Genomic DNA, 25,992 nt, shown 5'->3' on the forward strand with positions numbered 1-25,992 from the left:
ATACAGTTTAGTTTGGGGTTCATTGAGTATCTTTGCTTTTCCACTGAATATAGCTCATTGCAGTGCTTTCTAAAACTTAATTCTGGAATTATAGATATCCACTAAAATATGCAGTAGAATGAATTGGAAATGTGTTTTTTTCTTTTCGCTCCAACCTGCAACAGACTGACGCCACCTAAGCTTTGCTACGGATAGGAATAAAGCTCAAGTTATTCTAGTTGAATTCAGTCACTGAGCTGTGATTTCCCTGCTTTTGTGCTGAAATTATAAAAATCATGAATTTCACATGGTTCAAAAACAATTGCTAGTCCAAGCTGAGGGGAAATTTGTAAATCTTTTAACAACTTTAGTTCATATTTATTGTGTAAAGAAACCCATAAATTTCTTTTGGGACAATTCCCGTCCATCCTAGAGTTCATTATCTTCATCTCTGTAGTCACAGATGCGCTGAGTGCAAACAAACACTTCACGTTATGCCAAAGTGTGGCATTTTTAAAGGGGTATTCTTTACCTCTTAGGTGGGGAGGGGCTATATACCCTGGGAAACATTATTTTTAAAAGCTCTTTCTTTGGGAATGTCATCTTTGAAATGTTTTCATAGTGCACCTAAAAGCTTTAATTATCAGGGTATGAGAGCTGATACTCCCTTATCTTGTCCTGAAACAGACAGGTCTAAAGGCACTTAGCAATGATGGATGATCTCCACACATTACAGCTGAAGAAAACTGTAAACTAGAAGCCACTCTCTGTAGAAGATCAAAGAAATCCATGTTGTATTTTCATAAATTGACACAGGAAAGACACTGTCACGAGGTTTCATGTTTATCATTTTTCAGTGACTTCAGACTGCACTAAATCAACTCCCTCCTCTCAAAAAAGAAAAAAAATCAAGCTGTGCTATTTCTGTCTCACACTGTTACCGCAAGAAATAAAGCTCCCCTCATTACACCTACCCAAACCTAGTGTCTTCACTGCAGTCACAGAATGCAGTCCTACTTTAGCTCTCTTTGGGTAATACTGCACAAGCTGGAAAAGAATCTAGCTCACTGCCATGGTCTATACGAGGTTTGTATTGCTAATGGTAAAAAGCTGGGGTTTATTGCTACTATTGCTGAGATTTGCAGATAGGATCTGAAAGGAAATTTATACAGAGGCAAATGCAGTCTTTCCACACTAAGATCATGGCTAAATCCTTTCTTAGACTAACAGAGAGCCAGAGCCAAATGTTAACAGCATGTCACTAAAGCGAAGTGATTAAGATGTTTGCAGCTCAAAGGGGCTCTAGTTAAAGTAGAGGCTGAGAGTAAGCATCTTCACTCTTTGAAAACTTGATTTAGTGTTCTGTAAGACAGCTGGAGAGCACTCCCAGTGCAGTTACTTCTTCAGGCACCCCAGGTCTTAGCCCAGCTCTGGATGCCCTGTCTTGCACATAGTTTAGGCTGATCGAAAAAAGAACTTAAACTTTTGCTGACTAGGCATATATACACATAAATGCTTAATCATGACCTATGTTATGCTGGTTTATTCCTGTTAAAAATCCATTGCTATTGATGTGTGTTACAAAAGCACTAGTTCCAATTCCATAGTTTATTCAGGCAGGATTTTGCCTTTGACATTAAACACACACGGCTCTATTCAGAACACTTGCTACAGTGCTTAAGGTAAAGCTGGGGGCTTACTGCTGTGCTTACATGCAAGAGACAGACAAGCAATTCATACTGCCTACTCTCCTGCACCGCCAGATCCCCTTCCTACACTCCCTGGAGTGTAGGAGTTAACAGAAGTAACTCCTGGAGGGAGTGTAGGAGTTACAGAAGTAGAGCCCATATTCAAGCCACCTGGTATAAATGTGTAGTCTATAGCACAATACTGAAGCAAATAAACTTCCATCAAACTAGTATCCATCTTGCAAGATGCACCATACAGAAGTCGTTCTTAAAATAGCCATCTCCAGAAAAAAAAAGAAAAAGAAAAAAAAAAACCACCAACCAAACATCCTTATCTTCTTTAACTCTGGTACCATCTCATTAAAAAATTATAAAATGAGAAACACATCTGTTCTTAGAGAATGAAAAAGTTTTTATTAAAACAAAGTAAGAGGTCAAACAGTTCAACTGTAATCATCAAAACTGCAGAACATGTTCAAAGCAAGGGTCTCTCTAGCCCAGTACCCTGTTTCCCACAGTGTCCACCAACACCTTAAAAAGAGCAAGAACAGGTCAAGCATATACAATACTTACCATCAATACTCTCCCAACCTTCAAGTATTTTGAGACCAGGGGACTACAGAAAACCGAAATTGTTTGTCTGGCTGGTAACTGCCAACAGCTCTGTCTTCAACGTGTATGTGCTCTACACCCGTGTCAACTTTTGTATCCATATTCCTTATTAACCTCAGCAGATTTGTTACCACATTGTTAGTTCTGAACCTGACTTCTTCAAGCTTCCCTTGAAAGCCCTTACTTCTTGCACTGTGAATGCTCAGTCACCATGCACCCTCTTCATGTCATCCATGACTTCTGTAGACCTTTTTGCAGACCTAATCAAAATGAACGGGCAACAGTCACAGGGCGAGGGTCTCAGCCCTGCTATCTCTGCTGTAGCCAGGTTCAGTGGTACAGAAGGACCTTTACGTGAGCTGACAAAAAGTGCCATCGGTGAGATTAGTAGAGATTGTATTCCCAAATCCAGTCATCTCATTCCAGGAGGTACTTCAGAATGGGACTGACTAGAGTATAAAATATGGTGCCAAGTGACTTGCAGAGGTTAAAACCACAGTTTAGGCAAATATGAAAGTAAGCTGGCCCAAAGGATGCAATAAATGTGCTTCTAGCTCCAGAAAGCACTTTAGTTCCTCTCCCAACCCGTTCACCCTGCCCCCTGCTCTGAAATGTAAAGTAACCGCACACTGTCAGCTTCTCCATATGAACAATACAGAAAGCCTGAGAGTACAAAAGTCTCAGTGCATTAGGGTAAACAAGGCAGAAAATAGCTTATTTTCAGAATTTCCTAATCCTAGGAAGAGGTTATGAAGATGGCACCTCAAAACCAAGAACTTTTGGTTTTGGAAACTGAGTAACAGCAAACAGTTACGCTCCTCAGTTCCCTCAGTCTTTTGAACATAAACCAACACATCCTTCTAGGTAAGGAAAGGCCCGTCTCAGAGCTCCAGGTATCAAGACATTTCCTGTCCCAAATAGACCGACGCAGAAAAAAAAAGCAGGGAAAACCCCTGGAATCCTCACATCCAAGCAAGTTTACACAATAACATTTTGTTCACAAGGTACCAAAGAAAGTCTGAAAGTGCATCTTAGCTTGAATACTTAACAGTTTTCACTTGTTGCATTTTTTCCTTAAATTATATCATTAGCTAGAATGCCTTTACTGCTGTACACAATTTCATTTATTTCAAAAATAGAGAAGTCTTGTACAAAATGAAGCAATATATTTACAAAAATAAACTCTTTAAAAACACAGTTCTTAAAAAATGCTAAAAATAGTTAACAAAGAATTCTATGAAATGTGATTCCCCACAAAATGGAAAATAACCACAACACAATCACAATTATAAATGAAGTTTATACAGCTTAAATAAGGGTCCTGCCCTGAAATGCCCTTTGAAGAAGTCTCTCTCTTCTCTAAACGACACAGGGAGCTCAAGCTCCCTACTTAAGCAGAAATAATACTGAAACGCAGCTCATGAGACTATGTCCTTGTAGACATGATAGGAACATTGCTCGATGTGATCACCAGAACTGAATGGAAACAGAATGAATTGCCTGGGCGGTCTTCCAAACAATAGGGTTCAACATGATACGTCCTTTCAGTGCTCATTCCCAGCAGGAGTCAAAACGTGAACTAGTGAGTCTGGAAGGAGCTTTGAGAGTAAAAGAGGGAAATTCACACTTCCTTATGTTCAAGAAACACTTGGGCTGAAACTGTGAAGGGAATGATTTGGAGTTGGTCACAACAGGGCTGACCTGCGCTCTAGTCCGCATCTATTACCCCAGCAATGAACTGGCACTATGTGAACTGCCAAGTCTTGGGGACATGTACACACCTCAGGGAAAAAGTAAAGGATCAGTACAGGGCAAATATAAGTGGCTCCGTCCTCTTCCTCTCTCGCAAGTGTCAGAGCTCAAATACATGCTGAGGAGTACCTGCTTGACCCTATGCTTCAGTCACACAGGCAGCTGTAAAGTCTAGGACTGCTGGAGTCCACAATCCTGGGGCTGGCTCAAATTACCCCAGAAGCTGTTTTGCTCACAGCAGCATGATTTGGATGAGATGTGATGAAAGCCACCGTGATGAAAGCCACCTGTGCTCTCCCCTAGCATTTGGGCTAACCTTTTTTATTAGTGAAGAAGGTCAGCAAAGAACAAAATAAGACTCTGTGTCCTGTGTGACACTGTGAACAAAACTAGTCATATTCTGATGACTTTTTACAGCATTTGCTGCTCAGACCCATTAAAACAGTTGAGCAAGGCACATCCATGGCAAATGACATCCAATCAGCCATAGCTATTCAGAGCTCCAGATGGGTCAAGCTGTTGCCATATTCAAGTTGCAAAGAATCTCAGCTGATTTTTGCAGTATCTTCAGATCTTCCAAGCGTAGTGCTTCTACCAAAGCCAGGTGGTTTTTGAGGTTCTCTTTACTCCTTTTCAACTGGGAAATCTGAAGTTTATACAAATGGGATGAAATTACTACAAATTCAGATTATTTAATACAGGACATGGACATAAAATTTGTAGAAAGCTCATTTGTGGTAGGGATTCCATGAACTATGTCAGAATACAGTACTTTTTTTAATCTTCCACAAGAGAAACTCTAATAGTAAAAGAAAAAAAGAACAAAAAAGGGAAAAAGTCATCATGCGTATAGGAAGCAGACTGAAAACAAGGAAAGGAAGGGAAAGGACATGTTTACCTGATATCGGGCTCCTAAATCCATACTATCCTCAAGATGTTGCTCAGAAACAGATTCACCTCACACTCTGTGCATATATGTTTCCTTTGCAAAAGTGTGGTTTTAATAACCTTTTCCATGATAGCTATCCAACTTGACATTAAGTACACGTTGTTTGCCAAAATTCAGAAAGAAGGAGAGATTGTTTTTCTAAGAGTACAGACCTTCCTCACAGGAGACTGGCTGACATGGGTAGCTCATTTGGCTTGACTGGCTTTAAAGAACACAGCCTTCACTTTCTGCAACAAGGCACTCGCAACAGGTCTGCAATATCTTATGTGCACACCTCATACAAGCCTGCATTTTCTCTTAAGAGGTAACATCAACAAACTCATTGATACTGTAGGCAGAGCAAGGTTAAACACTTTTCACTTGTTTACAGGGCTTTCTATATGCCTTGTAACATGGTTCCTTTCTTTGCTGCAGCCACAAATTCTGCTGAGCAATTTAGTGCTGTCAGTCACCCTGGAAACAAATCCTACACCACCACAGTGTAGTCAGTTCCCTCCATCACTCTGTTCTCACTCCTGAAAATTACACTGCTGTACATTTACGCTAGGAGAGAAAGGAATCTGGGCTACCTTTTTCTACCAGTCAAATTACCTGAAGAAGGACATGCTGTGTCTCCTCTATTAAAAAATGGCATATTTTTGCTGCTATATTCAAAGTCTGCTGTTCATTTCTGGCTGAAATTACATCACCAAGAAGCGTTCTCCTCCAGCAAGTACTAAAACAGAAGTGTTTGAACAACACACAATCATTTGCTGTATTCCTCAATTGAACGATAAACATACAGTTATGCTAAAAATAACGTCACTGGCATAAGGCAAGTAGGGTCAGCATACATGAGAAAGGCACACAGCATTCAGATATGAGACTGGTAAGGCAAGCAAAAGAGAAGAGAGATTTAATGGCCTGGAGCAGCAGTTCCAATCCTCCCTACCCTTTTCAGCCAAAGCCACGGTCTGCACTTAGACCAATGCTTCTGGTCTTTACTGCTGTGCCATGCTGCCACCAACTTCAGCAGCACCAGTGAGGAATAAAAGCTATTCACTCAGAACTTACTAGCCTGTCTTCTGCGAAACTTCACCTCACATACTGACATATTTCATGGGCTTGAAACCAGTACCACGGGGATTTATTTTTAGTTCTTATAATCAACTTCTTCCACTCAGCAATGAATCTTCAAAGCATAAACAGCTTCAAACAAGAGAAAACTTTTTTTTTTATTTACTATTCCAAGCAAAGCTCAGGTAACCATTTTATATTAATGCAAGGCAAATTCGCCATTTGGAACAAATGATCAAAACTGTGCTGACAGTCACTGGAGATTAATTTCAGCAACTTATTTGGCCCTAGAATTTCAGAAGCAGCCTGTGGAACACATGCTTTAAAGAAATCAAGCAAGGTCAATAGCATTTAGAAGTCTCATGAAACCAACAGGAAAAAGGTCTGGAGTCTGAACCTTAAAGTAATATCTGGTTCTCAAAATAGAAAGGGAAAACAATGGGGTGTGTCTACTGTTTAATACAAGAAATCAAAAGACCAAAGCAGCAAATATGCAATGACTTTACATTATATAGTGTTCTCTGCCTTTCCTCTTTCAATTCACACCTGGAGTCAATGAGATAGACACAGGAAATCCAAAATAATTGTCCCACTATCTCACACACAGCCAGCAAAGATCAAATAAAGGAAAATGGCACATGCACATTGTCTAATTATTCAAAAAGTACTAAAACTTACAATTCATCTGCTCCAAGACTTAACAACTTGAGGGCTGTGAGGAGTCTCCAAGATGGTCCATCCCATCCAAAGGTCAGGTTTCTAAAAAGTCACAAGAGATGAGATGCAGAAAGTACTGGTGATCTTTTACAGCATGATAGCTTTCTTCTTGACAAGTGTCAACAAGGGAAGACCTGCTTTTCGGAGCTAGAGGACTCCTTGACTTCCCTTACTCTGCTGCTATCCACAGCTAGGAGACAGTCTGGACCTTGAAACCTATCTCAAGCTTTGATATTGGTGTTTACCACTTCTACATTCTCCCACAAACAGCAAGCAAATCAGTTTGTTAAAAAAACAAATAATTATTTTATGCTGGATTTTGATACTGGAAGCAAAATTTGACTCCCAGAAAAACTGACAAGAAAGCTCACAGGGAAACAAAAAACTCCCAATACCTACTCTAAGAAATCGTGATCCTTTAGAATGGAAAGTTTTGCCTTTCTCTGCTTGTCCAGTGGTGGAAAATATTGGAGGAGAGTATCTGCATAAAAACAAATTTTAGATATTTAAATAAATGATATGTAGAAGAAACCACAATCCTCGATTCTGAAATGACATTTCAACCATATTTTTCAAGTAGCTACAGGACAAAGACCAAAACCTGCTACACTTTGAACTTTAACATAATCAAAAAGGTATCTACTTCTCAAAAGCTATCAGCAATCTCCAGGACTGTATCCTTATAATGGAAATCCTGACTCAAAGTTTATGAACTACTCTCAGCAACTTCACTTTGTGGGGATCAGCATTTAAATCCTGAAGTCAATGGTACGATCTAAGACATCCAATTGGAAGCTCTACATACATGCTGGTAAGAATTGCAATTTTACAAAAGGAAAAGTTACCAAAGAATACTTTCAATTTTAAAAATCCAATCCTTAAATTCTATGCAGTTCAAAGTTGTATCGAACTCTATTCCACTTCTTGGAAATACATACAAATGTTTTGATGGCACTAAAAAAAAAAATCATAATGCCTTAATAAGCATTGTGCATATTGTGCACTGTGCATATATATGCATGCAAGTGCATGAACTTCTTCATTATCCTTTAATTACCCCTTTTCACCCGCATCTCCTGTTGAAGACAGACAGCATTAATATGCTCAGATGCTCTGCTCTCTACTATTGTACTTTTCAATGTCAAGACAATCTATAAATCCAACCTGATGAGACATAAACACTGCTGTGAGGGTTATCAATGGCAACAAATCCATATTCTAGTAGCAGTCGCTGATTATCGTGAGGCCCATAGCAGATAAATACTTCTTCGTATTTTTTATGCTGTGAATTTGTCCAAATTTCATAGCTTCTTGTCTGCTCATTAAATGCAGCCTTTACCTTTGAGAAGTTAAAAATAAAAGGTTTTACTCTTGACAGGAAGACAGGGTAAAAAAGAAATCAGATCTTGAATATTAAAACCCAAGAGTATTGAACACTTCTCTAACACTGAAACAAAACAGGTAGTGTTCCAGATGTCTGAAAAGGCAACCCATTTGGACAATTCCACACCAGGATTATTCTATAAATACTAGTATGAAGAAGAACAAACAAAACTTTAGTCTGCAGGATGTGCCACCCACTGTGTAGACTTATTACAGAAGCCCCAAATCCGCAAATAAAAATGGCTTCATGCAGAGTTGGCCACTTCTGTGCTATCCCAGCTCTATGTTGGCACATAGTCTCTGGCATAAGGTGGAACTGCCCAATATACTTTTCTAAGGCTGCCCAAAAGCTTCAGCCAGAGGTGAAGTAACACAGGGACCGTGTAACTCAAGATTTGTCACTAGGAGCTGAGCCTTTCGGGAGAGCAGAGTAGGGTTACATTTACAAGTGGCTCTTCCCAATAGCTATCCTGAACACAAATTTCACCCACACACATCGCACTGTGGCCCTCCCTGTACCTTTGCTTTGCTACATAAACTGAAACATTTGAATCATCTTTATTCAACTGCCTGGGGCTGAATAATGACCTCCAGGGTATAACCAACCATGAGTACTCAGCCTGCGCGTGTCCTCAATAGACAATTTTCCCACTGTGAGATCTCTCACTGACCTCCAGACACTCCTAATCCATCACATAAATGCATACTGTATTGAGATAGTGCATTTACAAATAAAGAAATTAAGTGATCTATTTTTAGTTTCTTACCTGAACATTTGGACTGTGGTTTAGCAAATCTAAATATGGTGCCAAGGCATAAACATCTGGCTCAAGAGAAAAACATTCCCTCTGTGAATGTTTCATGTATATTGTCCTGGTATTAATAGTGCACCAAGCCCACTCTAGAGCACTGTAGTTAAAAATAGTTCCTGTGTTCTCAGCAAACAAAGGCTGCAGGGAAGAGAAAAAAGCCTTGGAAGACATGTACAACTCATGGACCGTTGTTCTCTGCTCCTGAGCCTTCTTTCTTAATGGTTCAGGAAGAAGGCTTACTACGTCATGCTCCAAACAAACAGGGCAAGTGTATGTCTTGGGTAAAACATCAAGATATGGCTTCCACAGAGATTTCTCACCAGCATGCTTCTCTGCTATTAAAAATGTGCACAGTGCTATCAAAGGAGATACAGGAGGCTTCCACCTATTAGAAAATAAAATAAAAATACCAACATAGCAGATACACAGAGGTGACATAGAAAATGGATGCAGCAGTATTTTATCTCTCTTCTAGTTCTTTTAAATGTTATAAATAGCTTCTATTTTAAACTTCTTTGTAGTTCATCTCCAAGTTCTTTTGATGATTTCAAAGGGACTATAAAAGCTGGCTCACCTCTTGGGTTATTTTTTTTTTGGGGGGGGGGGGGGGTTAGGATACATAACAAGTACTCAATGTCCAGTATAGGTCTTTGTTCTGAATTTTCTAAAAGGCCATGTTCATGTGACTGCTTTGCAACCCCATCTTATCCCCCTTCTCCTGTTGAAGCATATTCACAAATTCCCAAGAAACCATTCATAACTGGCACTTAGGTCCAAGCTGGCTCTAGAGGCAGGTCTAGTTCAAGCTTGTACCATCCCACCAGCTCTGCCTATCTAAAAGGGAATAATCTGTGTCCAAACCTTACTTATCTGAGCATTCCACATGCATGGGAGTCCACAAGAAATACTCGTACAAGTTAGGGTATGCAGTTTAAAGCCCTACCACCACTTAAGGTGATTAATCTACTAATGAGCAACCCACAGGAAACACCCGCTTGCCTATGAAGTGGCATTTTTCACTTACTTCATAATGTATTCTCCCAAGCAGCTACTAAGGACAGTGCCAGTGGTGAGTAAGCATTTCTGAGGCAATGAAATAATCAGATCCCCTGCCTTTGAGGAGAAAAAAAAAACACAACACACACAAAGAATAGTAAAGGTCAAGTGTAAATGACTCATTTACTATGCGATTTCTGAACAGAGACACATTCCCCAGAGAACACTAATGTCAGGAAGCAAACAGATGTGATGTTTAACTTGACAGAAACTGGCATAGTTTTAAGACAGTCACAGTCCAGGGAAGGAGGACGACTGCAGTCAGTAGGAACCGTCACCTGCAGAAAGTTAGCTGTTCACAGGAAGTTTGGTGTCTGGCTACTCACTTAACTTTGTACTAAGATATATTTTAGATTAGATCTCACAAATACCTGAAGTTCTATCAACATAGCAGCATGTGGTAAGGATATTTTAGGTCATGTCTATCCTGACCTTGTTTGCCAAGCTGCTGTGTGTGTAAATTAGCTTTCATGCCTGGCTTGAGATTATGTGTCCATGCCTGTAGGGAGAGGACATGAATCAAGTCAATATTCTCCTCTTCCCATTCCTCTCCTGAGTTTCCCTATCTTGCCCAAGCCCAGTTGAGCCTAGCTCTCATTTCAATCACTGCAGGCTGCCAGCATTGTGGATAACCTGAGCCTCTGGCTTCAACTGCTGGCTCTAACCCTGACCCAGCATGAGAACATACACTGTTCTCCACACACAATTTCTCCAGTGCATCTCCTTCCTAGCTCTTGCTATACTCTCTATTTTGCAAAAGGCTTTGGGTCTGATTCCCTATTACTTGATATACTATTCTCATACCAGTTAGGAAACTTCTCCAACAAGCCTATTTTCTGAGAGGCACTTTTCAGTCAGAGTTCAGTCTTTCTGTGCCAATATCTGAACAGCAAGGTATTTTTTCTACCATTCCCCTTTTCTGCTGGGAATGATAGAAATTATTATTCTATTAGCTGGTCTACCAACAAAGAAGAGGGCCATCAAAGTGAGGTTAAAGCCATGGTTTCACATTATGGCTAAGATAATCTAAAGCCAAATGCTGCTTAAAGCCCCATCCCTTTCCTCCATCCCCCTTCCTGATATGCCATTCCTCCCTTTGTACCAGCACTGGTCTGACCAAGGTGGGAGACTTTAAGGAGCAAAGCTATCAAAGCTAATAATTTTTTTGAAGAGAGAGTTTTCTGTTAGTTTAGCTTCCCGATGCGACTTACCACACAAGCGGGGAAGACTGCTACAGCCAGTGCAAAAGAAGTTGCAGGAGCCAGTGACTGAGGGGGAAGGCATACAGGAGGGAAGGGGCCTGCTCCTTCTGGTTTCAGTTAGACACTGATTGCTTTAAACTGAAACACAAGACTACATACTAAATCTCTGTAAACTAATACAGGAATGTTTTCATCCTACAAGTTGTCAAGGTACATAGGATATCATCTTACAGATATGCCAACACTGCAAATCCTGGTATTAGGCTAGGAATTACATTACAACAGGGACCGTGAAGACCTTGCCTGGAATTTTGAGCTTTGCTTGTTGCAAAAGTCATTACATCTCAGAGAACCTGAGAAGCTCTTGCATTAGGATCAACGTTACTAACCTGAAGAGCTTTTGTTGTCATCAGTCCTCTTCCTGTATCTGAAGCAAGAACAAAGAGGACGCTTATAGTAAAATACAAGAGACTATGATAAGCTGCAATAAATTAACAGGCCAGCAAGGAAAAGCTCTAAAAGAACATACGTTACCTCTTACAAATCATAAAAGCCAATTATGGATTGTTCCAGATATACACGTCATTTCTTCGTTCTCTGATTCTCTTTTTACTTTTCAGGACCCTGTGAAAGTCCTTCCCTTGCATCCCCTGCAACACTTGCTGTCCATTTCTAGCAATTACTCAACTTCTTTTCCCCAATTTTTTCTTTAAACACATCTTTCATCACTGGCTACTGTTCTTGGTTTCAGAGTTTTAACTAAACTTCACTGTTTCTATTCACAATATTTTTTCTCTGATTCATACTATTCTCTCTACTCTCTCTTTAACATTGCAGAAGTTTTTGAAATATAATCTACTTAAAGAGAAAAAATACAAGTATATACCTTTACTATAAACAGTACTAAGTGAATCCCAGCTCTAAAATCCTAGCTCTAAATACTTTTCGGTATTACTAGATCTGCTGAACTTGCATGGAAAAAAAGATGAAATTATAACGAGGTTAGGTTCTGATACTGGAAACACTTAAGAGATATTACTTTCTTCTTTAAAACTGTGCTACTAACTCTTTTAAAACTTGATTTCTACAAGGAATTCAACATAGGTGTGCATGTTTTGTAGCATACCAGAGTATTCTCATACTAGAGTTTTATACAAGAGCATCTTTATATAAGAAACAGTTTACAGTACTTCAGGCCTCCATACCTACTTGTTTATGTTAAATGACATTCACGTACATATACCAGAAGTCCTTAAAAGACTAACGGTAACTGGCTTTTTTTCCTGATGCCAGCCAGGTGCGTGATTCAAAATGAAAGCAGGAATCTAACATTCTTAGAAGAACCAAACATGTACCACCAATAAATAATTAAAACATTACCCCAGAACTGTGCTGGCCTTAAATTACTGTCTTCAAATCCTCTGTCTTTCAGCCACTTCTTAAGTTTAATGTATTCCAGCTTGCAACTGCAGTTGACTAAAAATAAAAAAGAGGGGGTTAATGCTATAAAATATCACTCTATTGGAAAACAAAGGAAATTGAAAAATTTTACTGTATGTTCAGAAAAACTGTATTTTGGATGTTTTAGTAGAGCATAATAGAATAGCAAGAAAGGCTCCCCTCGAACTAGCTTAATAAGTTCTGGGTCTCTATGCACTGGGAGCTCTCAGAACTGTAGTAGGAGTTATTCAGCACAGGCAAGGGTCAAAGAATTTGAGAACGATGTAGTACTTCCTATTAGCCAGAAAAGAGAATTCACAATATTCACCATGCTCTGCTTGGGACTGTAAACTAACTGCTAGAATATTTGCATAGAAATAGCTAACACTCATTAATATTATTTTCAAAGCACAAAGGTGTTCGACAAATATGCACCACAAAATGACACCTTGACAAACAACTGGTTATTTTATTATTTAGCAGTACTTCCAGGGATAGTACCTCCATCCATACAACTCTGCAAGTGTCGTCTTCTTCTCTTTCGACCTGTCCGGCCTCTGCTTTTCTTCATATTAAGAAACAGATTTTGCCTTATTTAGGCAACCTGAATTAAAACAAAAAGTTACTTAAAAATATTTAAAGTCCCTTTCAAATACTGTATGTTGCTTTTATCTCAATAAGAGAAATCAGAGCACTGCCTGTTCAATAAGTTTAGAAAATGTACTACAAAGCAAACCCCTAAACGAGGGTGGGCGATCGGGGTGAGGGAAGACGGGAGGCCTTTATCTCCAAACATCACCTTGGCCACGGCATGGCCACAACCCTCTATAGCCCTGGCGCTTCCCGCCACACGGCTAGGCCTCTCCCCGCTTCCTGGTCTGACAGACAAAACCTCGAATCGCCCGAGCGAAGCGAACACCGCTTGGGACCCTCTGTGCCCCCTCGCATCTCAAGGCAGTGGAGATTGAAGAGTGTAACGAGACATCCCGTCTCCCCTCGGCGGCCCAACAGCCGTTCCGTCTCCCGATTCCCTCGCGGGCTGAAATCGCGGCGGGGGAGAGGGCAGAAATGCGGACGCTGCCCGGTGACCCCCACCGCCTCACAGTCGCCCACCCGCCACCGGCCCACCTGCCGCAGAGGACGCAGGGACCGCCACTCCCGCCGCTGCCCGCCGCCGCCGCCGCCGGCCTCTACCCGCCCGCACCGCCCCTGCCCGCCGCGGGAGGCGGGGCTCCCCCGCCGCCATCTTAGGTGCGTTCGGCTCCCCCCCCCCTCCGCGGTGCGTGAGTGTCTGTGGCCAGCGGCCAGCTCGTTCTCTCCTCATCGCCGCGCAGAGCTCAGCAGCGAGGGGGAAGGTACGCAGTGCCGGAGGTGGGTGAGGGAGTGCCGGCTGCCCCTCCGGGCCCGCCTCGTAGCTCCTCGCTGCATTCAGCCCCTTTGCGGGACGCGGCGGGGGCGCGTAACGGCCGCCCGTCAGCGGCCGGGATCGTCCCGCGGGGAGCAGGGAGTCCCCTGAGGAGCCGGGCGTTATTGTGGCTCGCGAGTTTGCTTTGCGTTCCCGTTAGGAAGAAAAACCGGTCCTGAGGAGGTGGTAGTGAGTGAAATGTGCCGGTTTGCAGCGAGGTGGGACCTTGCTGGTGAACCGAGAGGGTGGCTCCTGGCCTGGTGGAGTCAGTCAGTAGCTGGGCAGGCTTTTAGGAGCTGGTTAAGATTTCATCCTCGCTAGATGTCTGCTTGTGGTTAGTTACAAGCTAATTTGGAAGAGAAATGGCACTTAAGTCAAATGTGAGCCAAACCAGCGTTTTACACTCGCGTTTATGGGGGAAATACATATTCTTTAAATGTGCTATGTCTGCGAAAAAAACAGCAAGCAGACTTTGATTCTAGAGCTGACTTGGTGTGTTAAACAGAAGAAACATTGTCTGTAGTCAATCTATGGTCCACTGTTTCTCTCTAAAAACGCTAGAATTGATTCTTCTGCCTGACACTTGACCCACTCCTCCCCTTTTTTTGAGCGCGAGTTTTTCCAGCTTTGACTGCATCAGTGCTTGAACTGAACCAGTTGAATATCCTCAAAAGAAGGAAATGGTATTCCTGTAAAGTGTATGTGCAGAAGAGCCTACTTCCATCAAAAGCTAATTTAATACTAAAGATTAGTCATGGACTTTCTTTCTTTTTTTTTTTCCCCCCCCAATCACTGGTTGGGCTTTCTTCAAAACATTAACACCAAACATGTATTTCTCTGTGAATACCTCATGCTACTTTAGTAAGTTACAGTTAGTGTGCACTCTAATGTATTTTTACATAATTCAAAGTGGAATTCTAAATAGGATTTAAAAAAAAACCCAACACTTTTATCCATTTTCAGGTAGCCATCTTTGTCCATATGAGTGTGAAATTTTCTTCTTTGCTGTTTGCAGTTACTGTCACTTTGGTATACATTCAGAAAGGACAATGTCCAACGTGCCAGTGGCTGTGGTGACCGGGTCCAACAAAGGGATCGGATTTGCAATTGTGCGGGCTCTATGCAAACAGTTCCCAGGGGACGTGTACCTGACAGCCCGAGACCCCGGCCGTGGCCGAGAAGCAGTGGCAAAGCTCCAGGAAGAAGGGCTGCGTGCACTCTTCCATCAGCTGGATATCGATGATCTGCAGAGCATCAGAGCTCTCCGTGACTTCCTAAAGGAGAAATATGGAGGGCTGAACGTGCTGGTTAACAATGCAGGGATCGCTTTCAAAGGTAGGAAGCGGACTGTCTGGGATAGCCCTATGTGCTGCAAAGCTACGTGGAGAAGGATAGCTGATGCATCAAGGTTTTTACAAAGCTACTTATACACAACTTCTTTGCCAATGGCATGCTGCTTTTTTGGCTGGGCAAGCTGCCTACCTTCTTAAGCATAATGAGAGGGCAACGTGAAATGGCCCTTCCTCTAGCATCTGTTCGGCTAACTGTGCATGTAAAGATGCTTCCCTGGAGTGTTATATTTGCATCGCATACAGAGGCACACAGTGCACGTGAGCTGAGTTGGGTTTATTGAAACTTCACCAGGCCTGTGGGAGCCCATTGTCTGTGTGAATATCAGCCGTGTTCCTCGGGGATCTGTGTTTTCTTTCTTCTGCAGCCTTATACTTTGGTTTTTTATGCATTACCTGCTCAAGGATTCCACTTGATAAAAAAGAACCTTTGGCCCTGGGTGATTTTTGTCATCTTTACTTATCTTTAACTTTCTCAGGCCATTCAGTTACCTGTAGAACAGTTAACCTAAATCTTGCTGTGCTGAGCAAGAATTTAACCCTTTCGTCTTCTAGTGGACAGGAAGGCAGGGAAAGTGAGGAAGATGCAGAAGTTGTGAGGTAGAAGAGTGCATTCTCCTTGTAACTGTTTATAAAAACAAGTTGAGAATCATGTTAGCTGCAGATAGAGCCAATCACAAACATGACTACTAGTTCATTTCCCTGCCAGTACAAACTTGTTCTTTCCATATTTTCTGGGGGGGGTTTGTTTTTTTGGTTTTGTGTGGTTTTTTTTTTTTTTTTTTTTTTAAATCTCTTTGCCTGATCTCCAGTCAGGACATGTAACAGTTCAAGCACAGTGTTGTGCTGACTCATCTGCTCACAGCACAAGTAAAGGAGGCCTGTCAGGTAGTATGGATCGAACCTCACCTGCTGCTGAAGATGGAGCTTCTCATGTACTGGGAGTGCAGCAATGGTGTTCTGAAGTCCAGTCACTTTATATTTTGCATGGTACTTTGCAGGAAGATTGCTTGTGTTCAAGATCAGCTTAATAGGAGGCAATTCTTAGTATAATTGTCTGAGCTTCAGGATGTGCTCAAGATAAAGAGGTGTTAAAGCCTTGCAGCAACAGTTAAAAGATTGTATCTCTGTCCATGCGTATCATTTATAAAGCCTGCAGGTGCTCAGACCAGTATTTCTTCAAGTCATAATCAGGGCCTTAGCTCAACCTACTAGTGACAATGAGTTTGGGCAAGACTGGGCTGCAGCTACGGCAGTTGAAGTGCAGTGTGTGTTCCCTGTTGCTGACTTTGCAGCAGCTGTAGCCTCCATCAAGGTGGGTACCTGGACAGGTGAAATAAAAGCTCCTCAAATTGCTGCAGCAAGATTTGCTAGAGCTCATCTGTGAGAGATCTTAGATTTATTGTCATGGAGCCACTGAACAGATAAACAGGTAAAATAGCATGACCAGTGGAGTTCCTGTTACTTCCTTTGCTACATCATAGATTTTCTTATTCAGAAGTTGCTTCCAGATGTTTAGCCTAGACTTTCTTCAAGCTGACAACTTACTGAGTCAGCAGTAGGTCATACAATTAAGAAATGTGATAGAGGAGCCAGTTGTAACTGTTGTTGTGTAAGTATCTAGCACAGAGGCTAGAGGTTTTAACACCTGTGTAAGAGCTTGCTGTGATGCTTATCTCATATTTTGGCTTTAATTCTTGCTTCAGAGATTGGCATTTCTACCTAAGTTTGCTTCTTGCCTCGACAGGTTTCTGCTGCCATCCCAGAATTTATGCTTGCCTTTCTTTATTGTAGTACTGTGTGTCATTGCTGTCTGTCAAAGATTAGATTTACCATTGAATCTAATTTATTGTTCAGTTTTTGTGCTGCACTACAGATAATCCAGCAAAGTCCTTAGTCCAGCAAAAACTGTTCATGTATGAAATGATTATGTACCCGTGGGTTGCCTTCTGGATGAGCTTCTGTGAGAACAGTCATTCTAGTAATGTTTGTTAAATCAACGGGGTGTGTATCTATCAGATGTTACAAGTAATATATCTTGTTAGACAAATGAGTGGGTTTTGGAGTGTAGGGAAGCTTCTCTCTTGCAAGGTAGATATGGAAGCAGGAGTTTGGAGTTGTGTAGGTTTTTAGTTTCTTCTCCCACTGTCATAATGCTTGCAATAGATCATGGTCTGGCTTCATGTCTCAGATTTAAATGCAAGCATTTTGCAAAACTTGATGGTATCAGTGCCCATTGCTTGAGAGTATAAGTCAGCCATTAAAGCTGTGTTTTGCAATAAGAACACAAGTACATTAAGTACTAAATGACCTGTTACTGCCTCTCTTTTGAGTTTACATATGTCTGGGCTATGGAGACAAGTGAAGACCTGCCTAATCTATGTAGCTGGCCTTCATCACTGCATAGATAAAGCCTGTAGCAGAAGGGGAGGAATTAACTCTTACTTCCCCCTCAAAGTGGAGGACGCATAGCATATGGCTTATTGCTGAGCCAAATTGTCAGCTGATGGCACATCCTACCCCACTTTTGGAAGTGGCAAGCTGTCAGTTCTGTCCGATGAAATACCCTTACGGTGCAGTTCCATGGTCTGCTTATGCTTATCTAAATCAGCTCTCTTTCCTAGCTGCTAATTCCCACTCTTTTGCTTGTGTTAGCACAGATCTGTCAGTTCAGGGCGTGATTTACGACACAAGTTGTTTATCAGTTTTGGGGTTGGTTGGGTTTGTTTATTTGTTTTTTCAGACTGCACCAAATCTTACCCATGCATTCTTTACAGAAGCTTTTACAGTATTTGTTGCAGTTTGGCACTGCTCTGACTTCAAGTCCCAGCTAAGAACTCAAGACATGACAACTTAAGAGTCAGGATATAGAAGCAGTTGTCTGCTGTGTTGTTGGATGTTAGTACCAGGGTGGTAGTCTAACTTTTGCATCTTCAGTGGCACCATCCTAGATTCAGGATCTTCTCTTCTGATTTCCCCTCTGCCCCCTCCCCTCCCCTGGTATGTCAGGATGGTGGCAAAGTGCTGTGCCATGCATCTAAGAGGAGAAGGCACCTCAGAGTTCACTTGGTAGCGGCAGCCCAGACTGAGCACTGGGTGTGAGTAAGTACAGGCAGGTCAGTGGGCAGGTTGGGCAGCGCACCCTGTGAGAGCAGTCTTTCCTTGTCTCTTCCATATAAAAGGCAGAAAGACAAATGGCCTGTGGGTTGGCAAATTATTCTGCGGAGTGATAGAACTGACTGTCCTGGGGCAAAGCTAAAGCCTTCAGCTAAGAAGAGTTGAAAACGTAATTAGCTCATTATTAATATAACATTGCAGAGCTAGATCTTTGCATTAATAAGAATGTGAGTGTTAGTGATGTTGCTTTTTTTTTTTTCCTTATGTATTTTAATTGATCATATTCCTGTTTCCTAATTATCAAAAAAAGAAGGAACTAAGATAAACTTTTGGCAGTTTGGTAACTTCCTTTCAAACAGTAGTACAATTCTGATTTTTTTTAATTTTTTTTTTTTCCCTCCCTTGCTACCATCTCTTATGAAAAGTTCGTGACACAACTCCCTTTGCGGTCCAAGCAGAGGTTACACTGAAGACAAACTTTTTTGGAACCAGGAATGTTTGCACAGAATTGTTGCCTCTTGTGAAGCCTTATGGTAAGTGTAACATAACAAGTAGAGAAATAGTTTTATATGAATTTTGGTCCTCCTTACATGGGAAAATCCTATCCTCAGAAGCACGCTGCCCCACAGCAAGAGGAGTGCACCTGTACTGTAGGTAAGAGAACAGATGGCCTTTCATGACACCCAAAATGTCTCTGCTGTGTGTATTTACATCTACTTTCAAGCCAGTCATGTTCTTCTGTTATGGATTGAAGTGGAATTCTTGTGGTGTCCCCAAGAAGGCATGAAGAACTTACCCATGTTCTGTCCATGATTTCTGCCTACATAAATTGTTATTGCTTCAGAAAGGACCTTTTGATAATACAACTAGGATAAGGAAATACCTAAAAACAGTGTTTCAGCTGAGTTTGATGTGACATGCCTGTTCTTCCTACTGTTGAAGAAACCTTCTCAATAGGCTGCTGGTCTGTCTCTATCTAGATCCCAGCCTTTGCTGTGTTTGCAAGTGTCTTGTGATGTAGTTACAAATGGCACTTGAGGATGTACATTAAGTTACTGTGATTTGGTGGTTAGGAGGAACTGAAAGAAATCACTTTACCAAAAATGGTAAATAGAATGGATCAGGGTCAAAAAAGATATATGCATGAATAATGAAGAGGTATTGGCAACAAGCAAGTAATCTGTACTTGTTGGATGACTGTCCTGCAGAGAATGCTCCTGTTCTCAAAACCTGGAAGCACTGGAAGTATCCTGGAATACTACTAACATATCGTGGATGATTTGAAAGGAGGGTGTTTGGATCCAATACCCACACCAAATCTAAGGGGTGTTTTTAAATACAATTCTTTTCAAGACTTGTGATCACTAGATATTTTCATGCATATTTCAATAAGTGCTTGCTGCTATGAATGAAATGTTGCCTATACCAACATTTAAATACATCTAGGTTTTTAAGAGAGAAAAAGTCAAGTAGATGAGAGAGAAGCCGGGAACTGTTAGTCCCTAGGGAGGAAGGAAAGGATAGAGTAAATGGATTTGGGGGGCTGGTAGGGGAGCAAGTAAACAGTGCCAAAATTGCAATTTAGTACTCTTGTACTAAGGGTGAAGGACAAATGTGTTAATAAAGTCATTAACAGAAAGGATTAATTTCTGTGGCTTTTAAGATCTAAATCCTCATGTTCGTTGCGTGAATGGCTGTGAACTAGCAAGAAAGAGGGAAACAGTGTAACATAATTTTGGGGAAGATGAGTGAACTAGTGATGCAGCTGACTCATTCCTCTGTACTGAAGTACTGGGATAGCACTTAAAATAGCTTACTGCAGTTTTGCATGCTGGGATTTGTAAATCTTCAGGTATTCTGTAAACAAGCTGATGGTCTCACTGCATTAAGAACTACATTGCTTTTGTTGAATTCTGTATTCTGGCTTTTGAGGTATGTTCTCGTGGCACTTTACTCAAGCTGTTGCAGAAGTGAGAATGTTTTTGACCAGAACTTCACGAGTAAAGTCTGGCTGCCATTACTGAGAAAGCCGCTTACTACTATGAATATGCCTACAGATTATAACAGGCTATTTCCTGGAAGAATACCTGAAGTTCGATAGAGAGCTTTTGCAGGTTCACTCCTTAAATTACCCTCTGTAATGGAATTCACTAGAAACACTTGACACCGAGTTAACTGTGATCTTCCAGAAGCTCTGCAAAATAGCCCGCACAAAATATTTTACAGTTCTTCACCTAAGCAGTGAATACATAACTGTGGAGCAAGTCCACTTCGGTGTCTGGGTTTGTTTAATGTGTATAAAAGTAATCAGTCTTTATTCTCTTTTACCAGGTAGAGTGGTGAATGTCTCTAGTATGGCAAGTAGCTCAGCTCTGGGAGGCTGCAGCCGAGAACTACAGCAAAAGTTTCGCAGCGACATGATCACTGAGGATGAGTTGGTGGAACTCATGACCAAATTTGTGGAGGATACCAAGAAAAGTGTGCATGAGAAAGAGGGTTGGCCAAATACTGCCTACGGGGTATCCAAAATTGGTGTCACAGTCTTGTCCAGGATTCAAGCCCGGATGTTAAATGAGAAAAGAAAAGGTGACCACATCCTTCTCAATGCCTGCTGTCCTGGATGGGTGAGAACAGACATGGCAGGTCCTAGAGCCACTAAATCGCCGGATGAAGGGGCTGAGACCCCAGTCTATTTGGCCCTTTTGCCTTCTGATGCTGATGGTCCTCATGGCCAGTTTGTTAGTAACAAAGCTGTTCAAACCTGGTGAGCTTATGTATGTGGACCCATGCAAGCAGTAATATGACTTTGGATTAGCCTGTGCCCTGGTAGGGCATTACCCAGAGCAGTCTCATCCTGTCCACAGCAGCAGCAGGGTCCTTTATTATTACAATGAGGGTTACAGTTACAGTACTCCTCTGGGATTAAGTCTACAGTAGGGTACACTTCCCAACAGTCTCCATTAGCCTGCTCACAGCATTGACTGTATAGCCCAAAATCTGATTTGTGGGTGTTCCAACCCAGATGATACAGGCTAATTAGGTGTTGCCCTAATGTAGAGGTGCCTGACCTTGTTTACCTGAATTTACTCTTAATTAAATCATTGCCAGCCCTTCTCCCACTCCCCTGAGACAGATCTCTGACATGGAGTTGGGATGAGGAAGCAGATGCCTTACGCTTTCTCAGCACAATAGATCTTTCTAGGGACCATAGTTGCTTCTTGAGATTGTGCAGGATTTCTTAAGGGGGAGGGGGTTGTTCTGAAATCTACAGTCTGACTAGTTTGGGGGAGCTAATAAGACCAGAATAGAATCACTGCTGTATAGAGATTCCTTTTTATCAGTACAAAATGGAATTAGGTGAAAATAAAAATAGCAGTGACATACCATTAATAGAACTTAATCAGTTGGCTTTATTAATATGTACGTCAATAAATTGTATTCATCCAACTGGCTTATTCTGATACTAAAAATTTATAATGTTTGAAAATACACTTTAATTTTCTGCAGCTAAGTTTGTAGCTGGAATGTGTGATGTTTGGACTATATAAAGAGAAAATAAACTACAGACCTGATAAAGCAAACTATTCCTCAGGACTTCCAGTTCATTTATTGCACAGCCAGAAGTTTCCTTATTAAAAACCTGGATTAAGGGCTCTCCATGTAGTAGAGAAAATGAACTGTAAATGTTGCAATACTATTACAGAACAGGACTGAAATACATAATTATAATGGTAACCAAAACATGTCATCCAAGCAAAATCACATGTAGAGGAAGGAGTGACAGGGAGAGCACCAAATTTGTTTTCTCATTTTAAATGTTGGTTCTTGTGTTTGAAATGCTTAATCTTGAAAGGTTGCCATGGCACTTCAGGCTGTAGAGGTGGAGCCATGTGGCAGCAGAGGCAGCCTCGGGGTAGGGCAGGGCACCTGGGACAGCCCCAGGCTGTGGGGCAGCTGGCTGCGGGGGGCTGGAGTGAGGTGGGGTTTGGTTACCCCCAGGCTGTAACCGTGCAGCTGGTTCTCCACCATGTCCTGCCAGCCAGCACAAAAGCCATGGCGGGGGCCCTGGGGCCTTGCCCCGTCCTCCCTGCAGGGCAAGGTGCGCACAGTGCTGTGCTCTGCCAGGGGAGGCTGCTGCCCTCTTCTTGCTGTGAGAAGCTGAAGGAGCTGGAAACAATTGCCTATAAAGCTGTCATTAGTAATGACAAGTCAGCAACGAACATGGCGATTCTTAATCGGGAGTCAGCAAGACAATGCCAAAGTGGCTTAGCTGACTGGGTTTACATTGGTTTCCCCTGGTACAGTTTGTGTTCAGGGAAGCCTTAGATCAAAAGACGTTGGACATAAATAATATGTGTGGTTTTGGTAATCACTTACCAGCACAGAACAAAGGTGTGATTATTAGTTGGTCTTTTAAGTATACAGTAGCTATTGTTTTTATGAAGATGGAAGTATTGCCAAATGAGTCATGCCCCAGAGCTCATTGAAGAGCAGGATGAGTGCTGCCCCAAAAGTTCTCATTAATCTATTCTCAATGAAGAAAAAAATCTGAGGCCTTTAATTTAAGGGCAACAGATCAGTCACAAAATCCCTGTATAAAGTTTTTAATGCATTTTATGTATTACCGACAGACTGCCTACAGTATGATAGGTCCAAAAGCCATCCAGTTAATGCAGTAACTTGACTATCATTTTGATGTGCAACAGAAAGAACCACGGTTTGTGTATGCTCTTTCAGTTGTGTTAACGGTATCTCAGCAAAATAAAACACGGCTGTTCTGATTTAGTAATAATTTGTGCACAACTTTAAGAGATGTAATCCAACAGTGGAGAATCATACCTAGTTCTTCATACTTGAAATGCTGCTTGAGTCATGAAGTTTCAGAAGTTGCGTGCCCTTCCGGTTGGCATGTACAAACTTTCCAAACAAACCTTGACTCAGCTTTCACATGGTTTGTGCGAAAACCAGATGGTAAGAGTCCTAGGTACTTTTACTGTAGCTGGATAGTATCCATTGCTAAATACAAATTAGTTTCTAAGTACCTCCTATGCTCTATAAAGCTCCTTCTTAAGTCTAACTCAGGATCTGGGTTTGTTTGGGGTTTTTTTGACATTCAAGCCAAACAAATTGTAAGTTTGAAAGTTTTACAAAAGATGTATTTCAAAATCTTGTATTAAGCCCTTTCATAGTGCTTGTTCTTTGTTAAACCTACTTACCCTGTTTCAGGGCAAGTAAGCAAAGTGGAAGATGACGGCTAAGTAGTCATCTTCAGAAATGACATTTCTCATGGTGAAGTTGATTATAATACAGACAGTTTCTTCTGGTATGAACAGCAAGAAGAACAGAGGACAGATCTTTTCACAGCCTTTGCAGCTGTGGTGTGGTAATCGAGGAAGGAGAATCAGCTGTGTGGATACAACCTCAGCTGTAGGAGGTGGAAACAAGGCAGGAAATATTGGCTGTTCACAGAACCAGTCAGAGTCAGGAAGGAGCTTATGCAGGAGAACACATCCCCCGGTGACACAGGTAGGAGGACTGTGTCCTGGGAAGAGAGCCGGGACCGTGCGGGGCAGACTGCCAGGGGAGGGCTGTTTGCTGAGAGCAGAATCCAGGACAGGCTGTACAGCACACGTGTGGTAGGCTGGATCTTTGGATAGGGCTTGCATTGTTCAACCAAAATTTCTTTTTTTTTTTTTTAAGCTGCCTCCCTGCTTCTCTCCTATGTCCATTATGTCTGAAGTATTTTGTTGCTTTCAGGTTCTGGCACGCTTGCCAAGTGGTTATTGTGTAAAGTTCAAGGGTTAGGAAAGGGATGAAATAATAATGACCTGTTGTACAGCGTAAAACTTTTACGCATGATTTACTGTTTTTCTTTTTACAGCATGTCACTACCATTTTTACTTTGGAATTTATTAGCCAAAGAAAATGCCTGGCAATGCAGTAGCTGTGGTGACGTGGGACAACAAAGGAATTGGATTCACAATTGTGAGAGCTCAGTGGAGGCAGTTTCTTGGGGATGCTGTAGCTTATGCAGGATGCAGTCAGGCAGCAGTGGCAAAACTTTAGGAGTGGAAGCTGTACCTGCTGCCGCATCAGCTGGATATAAACAGTGTGCAAGGCCTATGGGACTTTCTGAGGGAGAAGCTACAGACATCCCAGTGTTGCGGTTAACAATGCAGCCATCGTTTTCCAAGGCTGTAGTAGGCCGGCTGTTCGGCAGAGCTTTGCTTTGGAAAGCCAGTGATCTGAAGGTATGGGGGCAATCAGTAAGGAGACTGGTCTGCTCTAAACCTTTTTGAATCTAAAGGGGATTACAAACAGGTCATTTCTATAACTAGAAATAATATAACTAAACTAGAAATGATAACTATAGTGTGGCCAGACTTCTGTATCCGTTACGGTTCCAATGCTGTGTAGTGCAGTGCATTTGGTTTTCAAAACTGCACCATAGACATGCCTAGAGTTTGAGGCCAGTTTACCTAAAAAGATGAAGAGAATATACCTAGCCTAATATGCTTCCTTAAATTTTCCATTTAAGTGTTTTGCTATATAAATAATGAAGATTACAAGAACTCTCAAGAATTCTTTTACATCCCTAGATAATGTTAATTGAACCCATCTCTTATAGTAGTATAACCCAACACGTAGGCAATGTCTTGACTTTGAATGCTGTGGCATTCCTCTCAGCCTAAAAATGTGTCCAGAAAATTTAGATTATGTATGCTGCCCGGTATTACTTAAAACACTTAAATGCAGAATATAATTCAAACTCCAGTCTCACATTAGTATAGGAATGTTTTTAGCTTTTTAGTCTCAAATAATGAAAAAAGGGAAGGAACAATAATGATGTTTTACAATGGAAATTCTGCAGTTTTCTTTTTTGTTCTGCAAAGACTTCATTCTGGAGCTGACAATAAAGGAAACTGTCAGCTGGACAAAGTTCTGGTCTTGAAGGCCAGTTTTCATCATCTGTAGATCTCTTCACAAGATTAGCTATCCATAGCACTTGTATCTGAATGAACAATACCCAACTCCACATTTCCCAGTTTGGATTGTTGTCTTGTCTTTGGACCCTGCTCACTGATCTAGAGTTGTGGTTATTCAGCGCTCTTAAAATCCTACCCTGTCTCTCTTCAGGTACGTACTCACATACTCAGACACCCTGATCTGATGGGCATTGTCTATTTTATTTGATTGGAGTTATACAGTATTTAGAAGACATATAGCAGTAGTGGTTCCAGTGGTGTTTTATTTGTGAATGTATTGTTTTGGACTCTGCTAGGGAGATAAAATACTGAAAGCAAGCAACTTGTTAAACTTCCCTCAGTGAATAATAGAAATGCTATGTAGTTTCATGGTAGAAATTTCATATTTTAAATTGTGAGGGATATTTCTAAAAAGAACCAACCAAACAAAAAATCTGACAAGTGATATACGATTGGAGTAGACTTTTCCAGTATGAACCAAACAGATTT

The 25,992-nt window shown here is 41.5% G+C and overlaps 2 protein-coding genes across 5 annotated transcripts; one reads left to right on the forward strand and one right to left on the reverse strand.

Annotated features, from left to right (window-relative positions):
• Positions 1–2,099: 2,099 nt before the first annotated feature.
• SETD4 (SET domain containing 4) lies at positions 2,100–13,830 on the reverse strand. 3 transcript variants are annotated; one of them, XM_075518306.1, is made up of 12 exons: positions 13,775–13,830; positions 13,148–13,250; positions 12,587–12,682; positions 11,596–11,633; positions 9,973–10,061; positions 9,189–9,333; positions 8,904–9,086; positions 7,918–8,092; positions 7,153–7,234; positions 6,715–6,795; positions 5,572–5,695; positions 2,100–4,677 (listed from the first exon to the last, which is right to left on the reverse strand). In XM_075518306.1, the coding sequence occupies exons 2-12, from the start codon at positions 13,215–13,217 to the stop codon at positions 4,543–4,545; spliced, it is 1,218 nt and encodes a 405-aa protein (XP_075374421.1). In that variant the 5' UTR covers positions 13,218–13,250; positions 13,775–13,830; the 3' UTR covers positions 2,100–4,542. The 3 variants fall into 3 exon arrangements, with proteins under 3 accessions (XP_075374421.1, XP_075374411.1, XP_075374431.1); XM_075518296.1 differs by having other exon boundaries at positions 8,904–9,333; XM_075518316.1 differs by lacking the exon at positions 5,572–5,695 and having other exon boundaries at positions 4,537–4,677; positions 8,904–9,333.
• An 18-nt stretch (positions 13,831–13,848) lies between these two features.
• LOC142417503 (carbonyl reductase [NADPH] 1-like) lies at positions 13,849–23,248 on the forward strand. 2 transcript variants are annotated; one of them, XM_075518338.1, is made up of 4 exons: positions 13,849–14,017; positions 15,067–15,386; positions 18,943–19,050; positions 20,849–23,248. In XM_075518338.1, exons 2-4 carry the CDS (start codon positions 15,101–15,103, stop codon positions 21,283–21,285), a joined length of 831 nt encoding a protein of 276 aa, XP_075374453.1. In that variant the 5' UTR covers positions 13,849–14,017; positions 15,067–15,100; the 3' UTR covers positions 21,286–23,248. The 2 variants fall into 2 exon arrangements, with proteins under 2 accessions (XP_075374453.1, XP_075374444.1); XM_075518329.1 differs by having other exon boundaries at positions 13,851–14,001; positions 20,849–23,247.
• The last annotated feature ends 2,744 nt before the right edge of the window (positions 23,249–25,992 follow it).

The sequence above is a fragment of the Mycteria americana genome, chromosome 1 (genome assembly GCF_035582795.1).
Source record: "Mycteria americana isolate JAX WOST 10 ecotype Jacksonville Zoo and Gardens chromosome 1, USCA_MyAme_1.0, whole genome shotgun sequence".
Taxonomy (NCBI): Eukaryota; Metazoa; Chordata; class Aves; order Ciconiiformes; family Ciconiidae; genus Mycteria; species Mycteria americana.

What these genes read in the sequence shown, in the direction of transcription:
- SETD4 (XM_075518296.1), bottom strand. Translation starts at nt 13,217, where the DNA reads ATGAAGAAAAGCAGAGGCCGGACAGGTCGAAAGAGAAGAAGACGACAC. An exon ending in TGACAACAAAAGCTCTTCAG is followed by an intron (nt 10,062 to 11,595) that starts GTTAGTAACGTT and finishes TTCTCCTCAAAG; the next exon opens with GCAGGGGATCTGATTATTTC. An exon ending in ACCACAGTCCAAATGTTCAG is followed by an intron (nt 8,093 to 8,903) that starts GTAAGAAACTAA and finishes AACTTCTCAAAG; the next exon opens with GTAAAGGCTGCATTTAATGA.
- LOC142417503 (XM_075518338.1), top strand. Translation starts at nt 15,101, where the DNA reads ATGTCCAACGTGCCAGTGGCTGTGGTGACCGGGTCCAACAAAGGGATC. An exon ending in TGCAGGGATCGCTTTCAAAG is followed by an intron (nt 15,387 to 18,942) that starts GTAGGAAGCGGA and finishes TCTTATGAAAAG; the next exon opens with TTCGTGACACAACTCCCTTT. An exon ending in GCCTCTTGTGAAGCCTTATG is followed by an intron (nt 19,051 to 20,848) that starts GTAAGTGTAACA and finishes CTCTTTTACCAG; the next exon opens with GTAGAGTGGTGAATGTCTCT.